The sequence below is a fragment of the Macaca thibetana genome, chromosome 7, assembly GCF_024542745.1.
Source record: "Macaca thibetana thibetana isolate TM-01 chromosome 7, ASM2454274v1, whole genome shotgun sequence".
In the NCBI taxonomy this organism is placed as follows: domain Eukaryota; kingdom Metazoa; phylum Chordata; class Mammalia; order Primates; family Cercopithecidae; genus Macaca; species Macaca thibetana.
The window spans coordinates 88,710,911-88,723,643 of NC_065584.1; the positions used below are offsets into that span (position 1 = coordinate 88,710,911).

The 12,733-nt window shown below is 37.6% G+C and overlaps 1 protein-coding gene across 4 annotated transcripts in view; it reads left to right on the forward strand.

Moving 5' to 3' along the window:
- Positions 1–12,733, forward strand: part of TARS3 (threonyl-tRNA synthetase 3) — a 78,272-nt gene that overhangs the window by 52,905 nt on the left and 12,634 nt on the right. For all 4 annotated transcript variants that reach the window (XM_050800060.1, XM_050800059.1, XM_050800061.1 and 1 more), the window contains exons 14-15: positions 2,658–2,735; positions 2,819–2,919. In XM_050800060.1, coding sequence (XP_050656017.1) covers positions 2,658–2,735; positions 2,819–2,919 — 179 coding nt within the window. The remainder of the gene's footprint in view (positions 1–2,657; positions 2,736–2,818; positions 2,920–12,733) is intronic.

Here is a 12,733-nt window from a genome sequence, read left to right on the forward strand (position 1 = left end):
GCTCTTAGAAACTTTAGCATAGGATTTTTTTTCCTTATTAAATTGATAACTTTCACCTTTTCACTTAAAGGAAGCATTTTGTGGCTTCACTCTGGCATATCCAGATTGCTAGTAACACAACTCTTGTGCTTTGAGGCCATGGTTAAGGAAAATAAGGGTGATGTGAACGTAATCACTGTGATACTGCACAGGTGATTTGAAACATGACAGCTCGTAAGTGACTAACAGGTGGGCAGTGCACCCAGCATGGAGACTCTGGACAAAAGGATGAGTCACATCCCAGGTAGGACAGAGTAGGATAGTGCTTTATCCTGCTGCTCAGAGCAGTGCACAATGTAAAACTTATGAGTTGTTTATTTCTGGAATTTTCCATTTAATATTTTCAGACCTCAGTCGACTGCGGGTAACTGAAACTGAGAAAAATGAAACCACAGATAAGGGGGACTACTGTACTCATGGGAGCTTAACACACAAATACAAGAAATACGAATCAGAGAAGCACTGGATTAATAGTGTAACAATTATTTTTACATGATTAATAGGTACAGAAGCCAAGCAGAGGCTGCACAAAAGCAGTTTAGCCTTGAGCTCTAAATAGGGCCTTCTCCTCCGCACTGACCCGTGCCCACCCTAAGCTCTTCTTCCACATCCACTGCATGGACGAAGAGGGCCAAATGAGATAGACTATCTACCCTGGGAAGGATGCAGACTCAGTTTACCTAACAGCCATGTGGAAGCAGGAAGAGGAAATGAGGACACAGAGCTCAGATCTGGAGCCATTTTACTCCAGACTTTAAAGTCTGAAAGTACTTTATCTCCATGAGTAAATTATAAAAGATCTCTAAGCATCAGGATCAAGCATGAAATGGTGATGATGAGACAGTGGTGGTGATGGTGGTGGTGATGTAGCGATAACACCTACTTCCTGAGGGTGTGGTGAACTTAAATGAAGTAATTTACAGGAGTATTAGGCATAATGCCAGGCACATGTAAGTGCCCAGTAGATGTTAGGTGTTGGTATCATTGTCATTACTCTATTCATTTGAAGTTTGGCGGGGTGTGGGGAGCTGAAAAAGGAATGGACCAGGTATAGACCTGGCATGGAGAGGACAGGCTGGAAGTCCCAGCATTTTTGCTCTTTTCTTAACTGATGGGAGTAAATAGTTTAGCAACCAAGCCTGAGGTCACCCAGGGGTGTGACTGGATGGACCTGCTTCTGCTTTTGGGATATTTCTCTCAAATATCTAACCCTGGCCTGGAAATCACTGAAATGAGCATTTAAATATTTTATCTTCAGAAGTGTCTGAAACAGTTTGAAAGAGACACATCTTGAATGAATCCAATGCTCTTTTGGCTCTGGCAGCTCCTACTGTGCCCTTCTGTTCTGTGTCCTCCAAGGCCCAAGGAGCAGCAGTGACCCCTGCTTTATCCTCTTCTCCAAAACTTGGCCTTTCCTTGGCTTTTTAGCCTCTTGCAGTCCCCAGAATTCTTTCCATCACTTGGTATCTGCTGTAGGAGGGCCTCATTTGTCCTGGAAACATGAGAAGGAAACCTGTGTTCCTTCTCCTTTTAGAAACAGAGTGGAACAGGGGAGCATGGCCTCCAGGCCCAGGAAATGTCTCCATGGGGGTGGCTTCCTCTGGTCCTAAGTAGAAAAGAAGCTGCTTCTGTAAGATCAGGCCTATGTGGGACACTCTCAGGATCCCAGGAATAAAATCTCCATCTCTCTCAAGATCACATCCTGACTGAGGTCCTGGGAAAGGCTTCCAGGACTCCAGGAGTCAGCTTTCTTGATGATGGCAGCTTTGGCCTTAAGACTGCCACTGCTTTGATTTCCCCATGAGGCATGTCACTCCCAAAACTCTGCCCCCTCATGAGCACCAGTATGATGGAGGCGATGATGGGAGTTTGGCTCGTGTTTTGGCAGTACTTTGGCCAAGGACTTAGGAATGCCCACGTGCTTCCCAGGGAAGCTGGATTCATGGGAATACTGGAAGACTCTGGGAAATTTTTCATTAATACACACTTGCACCCTCACCTTCAATGTGGAACATCTTCACTACAAGCTAAGTTGAAGGCATGTAGTGGCTTAGGCTGAAGACAAAAGTAGAGCCTCATGCTCCCATACCCCTATAAATTATAAGTGACCCTCCCAGACATGTGCAGAGGTGAAGGAAAGGCAAAAAAGAAGTAGCGAGGCCTGCCCTCTTGGCCTTCTTACCCACCCAGACTCAGAGTGGAAGAGGGAGTGAGATCAAGGCTTTCCTGCTTTTTCATGTGTGGAGGCCCCACCTACAAGGGGAATGGGTCTTGGAACCGTCACCAGGAGGCAGAAGCTGGTTGTTGTTTAGGGCACAGGGGACCTGTGTTAAGAGGAAGACCAAGCGTCCCCTCCCTAATGCTTACCTGGAATTCACTGGAACAATTTATAAATGATCTTTTCTCCCCAGTTGAAATGTTTATGTTTCTTGAGAGCAGGTGGCACCTTAATCATCTCTGTGTAGTCCCTGCTCAATAGTTTATTGAATGTAAAAGATGCTGAATAAATATATGTTGAACTAACATAGACTGTAATGAAGAGTTACAGTAACTTTTGTGAGCTGTATGTAAAAAAAAATACAATGTATAATTTTATCTTTTTTCCTCTTTTGAAAAAGCAACTGCAGAATAGCTTGATGGAATTTGGAGAACCATGGAAAATGAACCCAGGTGATGGAGCATTTTATGGCCCTAAAGTAAGTAGACCATATGCTTCTTTTAAGTAAAATTTAAAAGAAAAATAAATACCCTCTCTAAGAAAACATTATTTAATTTGTAGATTGACATAAAAATCAAGGATGCTATTGGCAGATACCATCAATGTGCTACAATTCAGCTGGACTTCCAACTGCCTATTAGATTTAATCTCACATATGTTAGGTGAGTGATTGAATGTGATAAATATTATAGTACTAATATTCTAATTGTTTGTCATTTGAGTATTAGCAATACAGAAATAAACATTAGTGAATGTCTAGTATATGTACTATACACTCAATATATATTTGTTTACCTGATCATAATCCAGTTGGGAATCAACTTGAATTTTCTGGTCTAGTAGGGGGAGGAAGATAACTAAACATGAGCGTAGAGATATGAACAAAGTGCCATGAAAACACGATCCAGGCTGCTGACTCTCCCTGAGTTACAGAGGGGAAGACTTCACAAAATGCTGGCATTGGGTCTGTGTCTTAAGGATGAGATGTTTTCTTGAAAAAGCAGAGGGAAAAAAAGGCAATTTTATCACTGTAAGCCAACAACCTCTTTAAAAAAAAAAAAAGAACATAGAGTAGAATTAACTCTGTCTGCGTGTGTGTGTGTGTGTGTGTGTGTGTGTGTGTGTGTGTGTGTGTGTGTACAGCTTAATGATTATGATTCTGTTATTCTCTTGTGCTGCTTCTTTGTGGTCACACATTCCTCCTACTCCTAACCCCGGACTACCATTAATGCGTTCCCCATCAAGATAGTTTTGCCATTTCCAGAATATCATGTAAATGGAGTCATGCAGTATAGAGCCTTCTGAGACTGGCTTCTTTCACGTAGCACAGTGCTGTGGAGATTCATCCATGGTTTTGCATGTATTGCTAGCTTGTTCCTTTTTATCACTGACTAGTAAGCCATTGTGGATCCAGTCTCTCATTTAAGGGTGTTTGGGTTGCTTCCAGTTCTTGGTGATTATGAATAGAGCTGCTGTAGGTATTAGTGTGTAGGTTTTTGTGTGAATAGAACTTTTCGTTTCTTTAGGTTAAATACCTGGGAATGGGTCATATGATAATTGGATATTTAACTTTGTAGAAACTGCCAAACTGTTTTTCCAGAGTTGCTGCACCATTTTGCATTCTCACCTGCAATGTGTAAAGAGTTCTAGATGTTCCACATCCTTGCCAGTACTTGGTATTGTCAGGTTTTCTTTGTTAAGCAGTTCTAATAGGTGTGTAGTAGTATTTCATTATGTTTTTTACATGTTTTTAGTGGCTAATGATGTTAACATGTTTTCATGTGCTTGTTTGCTATTCATTTATCCTCTTTGGTTAAATGTCTGCCAAAGTCTTTTTGCTAATTTTTAATTGAGTGATTTGTTTTCTTACTGTTGAGTTTTGAGAATTCTTTATATATTCTAGATACAAGCCCTTGGAGGAATGTATGATTCGCAAATATTTTACCCTGGTCTGTAGCTTGCTTTTTCATTTTTTGTAATATCTTTACTTTCCCATTCATCCTGAGTTATTAAATTCAATAAAGTTTAATTTCTCAATTTTTTTCTTTTATGGATCATGCTTTAGCATCACATCTATAAGCTCTGCCTAAGTACAGGTCATGAAGATTTTCTTCAATGTTTTATATCAAAAGTTTTGTAATTCTAAGATCTGATTTGAGTTCATTGGGTGCGATGTGACATTTAGGTCAAGATTCATTGTTTGCATCTAAATGTCTTAATTGTCCACACATCAGATGATGTGAGAACAGGCCATTATTTCATCATTGACTTGCCTTTGTATCTTTGTCAGAAATTAGTTGGACATATATATGTGGGTCTGTTTCTAGATTACAAATTCTGTTCTGTGGAACCACTGATTATCCCTTTGTCAATACTGTGCTGTCTTAAATACTGTAACTTTATAGGAAGTCTTAAAATTAGGTAATGTGAATACTTTATTCTTCTATTTCAGAATTGCTTTCACTGGTTATTCTAATTGTTTGGCTGTTAATACAGTCTACAAAAAATTCTGGTGGGAATTTTTGTTGGAATTGCATTAAATCTAGAGATCAGTTTGGATAGTTTTCCAATTGACATCTTAACTACATTAATTATTTTAATCCATGACCTTCTTTCAGCATTGAAGCCCTATGCCTATCTTGTTAGATGCAGAAGTAGATGTAGGTGTAGAAATGTCCAAGTATTTCACTTCGGGGTGATTTGAGTGATTGTAAGTGGTTTTATATTCTCAATCTTCACATCCACATGTTCATTGCCAGTATAAGGAAATACAGTAGATTTTTTATGCTGATCCTGTATCCTGAGACTTTGCTGAACTTACTTTCTAGTTCTAGGAAGGTTTTCTGGTTTTTTTTTTAAGAATTCTTGGGATTTTCTATGTAGACAATCATGCCATCTGCAAATAGGGACAGTTTAACTCATCATTTCTGATTTATATGACTTTTTTTCCTCAGTGATCCTCATTCTGATATATGACTTTTATGACCTTCTCTTGCCTTATCGCACTGGTGAGAGCTTCCAGTGTTATGGTAAATGAGAGGGATGAGAGTAGACATGCTTGCCTTGTTCCCATTCTTAGACAAGCAGATGATGTTTCATCATTGATTACTGTGTAATGTTAGCTGCAGGTCCTTTGTAGGTATTATCTATCAAATTTAAAAGTTTCCCTGTATCTTAGTTTTCTATGTTTTTATTATGAATGTATGTTGAATTTTGTTAAATTCTTTTTCTGCGTCAATGTATATGATCATGTGATTTTTTTTCTTTAGCCTATTAATATGATAGATTGCATTTACTTTAAATATTGAACCAGCCTTACTTTGCTGAGATAAAATCTACTTGGTCATGCTGTGTCATTGTTTTTATATGTTGCTGGATTCAATCTCCTGATAGTTTGTTGAGAACATTTGCACATATGTTAATGTGGGATATTGGTCTGTATTTTTCTTGTACTGTCTTTAACTGGTTTTAGTATCTGAGTATGCTGGCCGCATAAAACGAGCTGGGAAGTATTCTATACTGTTCTGTTTTCTGGAAGAGATTATGCAGAATTGATGGTATTTATTTTTCAAATTTTGGTAGAATTTGTCATTGAAACGATCTAGTACTGAAGGTTTCCTTTTGGGAAGATTTTAAACTTGGAGTTTATTATTTTATTTTTTTTAATTTTATTGTATTTATTTTATTTTTATATTTATTTTATATTTTTGAGACAGGGTCTTGCTTTGGTATGCAGGCTGGAGCGCAGTGGTGTGATGATAGCTAACCATAGCCTCACACTCCTGGGCTCAAGCGATCCTCCCACCTCAGCCCCCCTAGTACCTGGGACTACAGGCATGTACCACAATGCCCGGCTAATTTTAATTTTTTATAGAAATGGGGTCTCATTATGTTACCCAGGTTTATCTCAAACTCCTGGCCTCAACCTCCTGCCTCGGTCTCCCAAAGTGCTGGGATTACAGGCGTGAGCCATCATGCTCAGCCTGAGTTTATTTTCTTGAACAGATAGAGAACATTCATGTTACCTATTTATTCTTGGTAAAATTTAGATTGTTCTTTTCAAGGAATTAATCCATTTCATCTAAGTTGTCAAAATTATATGCATAGAGTTGTTTATAATGTTACCATACTATACTTTTAATTTCCGTGGAGCCTATAGTAATATCTCCCCTTTCATTCATAATATTAGTAATATTACAATATAGTTTTTTATATATATATATTTTGTCAGCTTGGCTAGAGATTTATCGATTATATTTATCTTTTAAAATAACTGACTTCTAATTTCACTGATTTTTCTCTATTTTTGTTTTCAATTTTATTGATTTCTGTTCTTTATTACTTTCTTCCTTTTGCTTGCTTTGGGTTTATTTGCTTTTATTTTTTTTGATTTCTTAAGGTAGACACTTAGATTGTTGACTTGAGGCCTATCTCTTTTTATAATATAATTTAATACAGAGGCTTACAGTCTATAAAAGGCCAGGTTGTTAACATTTTAGGCTTTGTAGGCCATACAATCTTTGTTGCAAATACTCAGCTCTGTCATTGTAGTGGGAAAGCATCTGTAGTGGGAAAGCAGCTGTAGTGGGAAAGCAGCTATAGACAATACATAAACTAATGAATGTGGCTGTATTCCAAAAAAAATTATTTACAAAAACAGGATATGGGCTGGAATTGGCTCATAAGCCATAATTTGCTGACCCTTATTTTATATTATAAATTTTCTTCTAAGTACTGCTTTAGACATATCTTATAACTTTTGGTATCTTGTGTTTTCATTTTTATTCAGTTCAGAATACTTTCTTAATTCCCTTGAAACTTCCTCTTTGACTGATGGATTGTTTTGAAATGTGTTTTTTAATATTTATGTGTTTGATGATTTAGCAGTTATCTTTCATTATTTATTTCTAGTTCAATCCCACTAGGTCAGAAAACATTTTGTATGGTCTCAGTGCTCTTAAATGTGTTCAGGTTTGAATATTTCAGGTGTACTTGAAAAGAATGTGTTTTCTGCTGTTGGTGGGTGTAATGTTTTGCAAAAGTTCAGTCAGATTTGTTGATTGTTGGTGGTGTTCAGTTCTTCTGCATCCTTACTGATTTTATCTTTTTCCTATTGATGACTGAAAAAGGAGTGTGGAAGTCTCCAGTGGTAATTGTGGACTTGTAGTTTTCGCCTTTCAGTTTTTCCTTCATGTACTTTGAAGCTCTGTTGTTAGGTGCATCATATTTAGGATTTTTAGGTCTTCTTGGTGAATTTACTCTTTTATCTCCATTATCATAACATGCAGTGTCCCTCTTTATCCCTGATATTTCTGCTGTAAAGTCTACTTTGTCTGACGCTAATACAGCCAGCTTTATTTCGATTCGTGTTTGCACACATGGTATATCTATGTCTTTTCCCATCCTTTTGCTTTTAATCTGCAAAGTGGATTTCTTCTAGACAGCATATTGTTGTGTCTTGGCTTTTAAAAAATCTATTATGACAATCTTTCTTGTAATTGGTGCATTGAAAAACTTACTTTTTTGAACTTAGCTTTTAATTTTTGAATAATTTTAGATTGACAGAAAAATTACACAGATAGTACAAGAGTTCTCATATATCTTCCATTCAGTTTTTACTAAAGTTAGCATGTTACACAATCATGCTACATTTTCTAAACTAAGAAACTAACATTGGTACATTATTATAAACTGAACTGCAGACTTTATTTGGATTTCATGTTTTTCATTAACGTCATTTTGCTGTTCCAGGATCCAACTCAGGGATACCACTTTGCATTTAGTCAACCTATCCCCAAGTCTCCTTTGATACGTGACAGTTTCTCAGTCCTTCCTTGTTCATCACCTTGACAATTTTGAAGAGCACTGGTCAGGTGTTTTGTAGACTGTCTCTCAATTGGAGTTTGCCTAATATATTTCTCATGATTAGACTAGCGTTATGGGTTTCTGGAAAGAATACCACAGAGATTAAGTTCCTTCTCATCATATCCCATAAAGGTGTGCATGTATGATATGATTTATAACTAGTGATGTTAACCTTGATCACTTAGTTAAAATAATGTTTGCCAGGCTTCCCCCTGTAAAGTTACTGTTTTTCCCTTTCTATACTGTTTATTGAGTCCAATCCACATTTAAGCTTACGCTTATGCTTCACCTTCTGGAGAGGGGAATATCTGCACATATTTTGTGTAATTCTTCTATAAAGAAGATTTATCCCTTCTCCATTTGTTTATTTGTCCAGTTATTAATTTATATAAGTATAGGCTTGCAAATATTTTATAGTTTGGGTTATAATAAAATACTACATTAAAAATCTTTATTGCTCAAATTATGCCAGCCTTTGCCATTGGGAGGTAATTTATATTGGCTCCTGTGGCCCTTTAACATGTCATCCTTTTTCCTTTTTTTTAAGCACTTGCTTTACTCACTGGCACTGTAAGGTGTTCAGTGCTCATCTTGTACATTCCCTGACCCAGCTTTTGATTCAGTCATTTTTCCAACGAGGAATGGAAATTATAGAACCAAGAAATACAATACAATGATATTTAGAAATCAAAATCTGGGATAAACAATCTTAAGATGGCTGAATAGGAACAGCTTCAGCCTCCAGCTCCCAGCATGAGTGACACAGAAGACAGGTGATTCCTGCATTTCCAGCTGAGGTACTGGGTTCATCTCACTGGGGCATGTCAGACAGTGGGTGCTGGACAGTGGGTGCAGCCCAATGAGCAAGAGCCGAAGCAGGGCGAGGCATTGCCACACCCGGGAAGCGCAAGGGGGAAGGGAATTCCCTTTCCTAGCCAAGGGAAACCATGACACACAACACCTGGAAAATCGGGTCATTCCCACCCTAATACTGTGCTTTACCAAGGGTCTTAGCAAATGGCACATGAGGAGATTATATCCCGTGCCTGGCTCAGAGGGTCCCACGCCCACTGTCTCTCAGACCACAGTGCAATCAAACTAGAACTCGGGAGTAAGAAACTCACTCAAAACCACTCAACTACATGGAAACTGAACAACCTGCTCCTGAATGACTACTGGGTACATAACAAAATGAAGGCAGAAATAAAGATAGTCTTTGAAACCAATGAGAACAAAGATACAACATACCAGAATCTCTGGGACACATTTAAAGCAGTATGTAGAGGGAAATGTATAGCACTAAATGCCCACAAGAGAAAGCGGGAAAGATCTAAAATTGACACCCTAACATCACAATTAAAAGAACTAGAGAAGCAAGAGCAAACACATTCAAAAGCGAGCAGAAGGCAAGAAATAACTAAGATCAGAGCAGAACTGAAGGAGATAGAGACACAAAAAACCCTTCAAAAAATCAATGAATCCTTTTTTTAAAAAAGATCAGCAAAATTGATAGACGCTAGCAAGACTAACGAAGAAAAGAGAGAAGAATCAAATAGATGCAATAAAAAATGATGAAGGGGATATCACCACTGACCCCACAGAAATACAAGCTACCATCAGAGAATACTATAAACACATTTACACAAATAAGCTGGAAAACCTAGAAGAAATGGATAAATTCCTGGACACATACACTGTCTCAAGACTAAACCAGGAAGAAGTTGAATCTCTAAATAGACCAACAACAAGCTCTGAAATTGAGGCAATAATTAATAACCTACCAACCAAAAAAAGTCCAGGACCAGATATAGTCACAGCTGAATTCTACCAGAGGTACAAGGAGGAGCTGGTACCATTCCTTCTGAAATTATTCCAATCAATAGAAAAAGAGGGAATCCTCCCTAACTCCTTTTATGAGTCCAACATCATCGTGATACCAAAGCCTGGCAGAGACACAACAAAAAAAGAGAATTTTAGACCAATATCACACAGGAAGGGGAACATCACACACCGGGGCCCGTTGTGGGGACAGGGGAGTGGGGAGGGATAGCATTAGGAGATATACCTAATGTAAATGATGAGTTAATGGGTGCAGCACACCAACATGGCACATGTATATATATGTAACAAACCTGCATGTTGTGCACATGTACCCTAGAACATAAAGTATAATTAAAAAAATTTAAAAAGAAAAAAATGAAAAAATAAAAAAAATCAAACTCTGGGTGCTAGGTGGGACCATTTCCTTTAAATGTAATTATTGATATTTGGATTTAGGCCTACCATTTTGTTATTTGTTCTGTTTGTTCTTGTGCTTTTGCATTCATCTATTTCCCTTTTCCTACTTTCTTTTGTATTATTTGAATATATTTGAGTATTTCATCTTAATTTAGCTATTGAAAGTTTTTGGCTATATCTCTGTATAGTTTTTAGTGGTTGCTCTGGAATTACTATGTATACACTCATGTGTTGCTTAACAACAGGGATATGTTCAGAGAAATGCATTATTAGGTGATTTTTGTCACTGCGTGAACATCACACAGCATGCTTACACAAACCCAGGTGGTAGAGCCTACTACATACCTAGGCTAATATGGTCTAGACTATTGTTTCTAGGCTACAGACCTGTAAAGCATGTTACTGTACTGAATACTGTAGGCAACTGTAACACAGTGGTAAGGTAATTATGTATCAAAACATATCTCAACATAGTAAAGGTACAGTAAAAATAGGTATAAAAGATAAAAAATGGTACACTTGTTTAGGACACTTACCATGAATGGAGCTTGCATAACTGGAGGTTGCTCCAGGTGAGTCAGTGAGTAAGTTGTAAGTATATGTGAAGGCCGAGGACATTAGTGTATGCTACTGTAGACTTTATAAACACTGTACATTTAGGCTACACTAAATTTAAATAACTTTTTTCTTCAATAGTAAATTAACCTTAGCTTATTGTAACTTTTTTACTTTATGTATTTTTGACATTTTAAAACCTTTGAATCTTTTATTATAGCACTTACCTTACACAAATACATTACAGTTGTACAAAAATATTTTTTATATCTTTATTCTATAAACATTTTTCTATTAAAAAGTTTAAAAATTTTTTACTTTTACTTTTTTTTTGTTAAAAACTAAGACACAAACACATACATCAGCCTAGTTCATACATCAGCCTAGTAGCCTATGCCTACACAAGGCCAAGGTTATCAATATCACTGTCTTCCACCTCCATTTCTTGTCCCAGTGGAAGGTTCCAGGGGCAGTAACACACTTGGGGCTGTCATCACCCGTGATAATAGTGCCTTCTTCTGGAATACCTCCTGAAAGACCAGCCTCAGGCTGTTTTACAGCTAACTTTTTTTTTAAAAAGTAAGTGAAAGAATACTTACCTTAGATAACAATTAAAAGTACAGTGTAGTAAATACATAAACCAGTAACATAGTTGTTCATTATCATTATCAAGTATTATGTACAGTACATAATTGTAGGTGCTGTCCTTTTATACAGCTGGCAGCGCAGTAGGTTTATCACCACAAACATCTGAATAATGGGGAGATTTTTAGCTCCATTATAATCTTACTGGACCACTGTCATATATGTGCTCTGTTGTTGGCCAGAACACTGTTAGGCAGTGCACGACTGTATATATATACAGGCACACCTTGTTTTATCGTGCTTCACTGTATAGCACTTCACAGATGTTGCATTTTTTATAAACTGAAGGTTTGTGGCAACCCTGTGTCGAGCAAGTCTATCAGTGCCATTTTTCCAACAGCATGGGCTTACTGTTCATGTCTTTGTGTCACATTTAGGTAATCCTTGCAGTGTTTCAACTTTTTCATTATTATTGTATCTGTTATGGTGATTAGTGATATTTGATATTACTATTGTAATGGGGGGGCACCATGAACTATGCCAATTTAAAATGGTGAACTTTATCAATAAATATTGTCTGTTCTGACTGCTCCACTGGCCACTCCCTAATCTCTCTCCCTCTCCTCAGCCTTCCCTATTCCCTGAGGCACAGTAATATTGAAATTAGGCTAATTAATAACCTACAACAGCCCGTAAATATTCAGGTGTAAAGAAGAGTCATAAGCCTCTCACCTTAAATCAAAAGCTAGAAATGATTAAGCTTAGTGAGGAAGGACTGTTGAAAGCCCAGACAGGCCAAAAGCTCGGTATCTTGCACCAGTTACCCAAGTTGTGAATGCAAAGGAAAAGCTCTTGAAGGACATTAAAGGTGCTACTCCAGTGAACACAAATGATAAGGAAGTGAAACAGCCTTCTTGCTGATGTGGAGTAAGTTTCCCTGAAGCCAAAGACTAATCCAGAGCAAAGCCCTAATTTTTCAATTCTGTGAAGACAGAGAGGTGAAGAAGCTGCAGAAGCACAGTTTGAAACTAGCAGAGTTGGTTCATGAAATTAAAAGAGCCATCTCCAGGGTCAGGTGCACTGGCTCATGCCTGTAATCTCAGCACTTCGGGAGGCCAAGGCAGGTGGATCACCTGAAGTCAGGAGATCGAGGCCAGCCTGGCCAACCCCGTATGGTTGGTGAAACCCAATCTCTACTAAAAATACAAAAATACAAAAAAAAAAAAAAAAAAA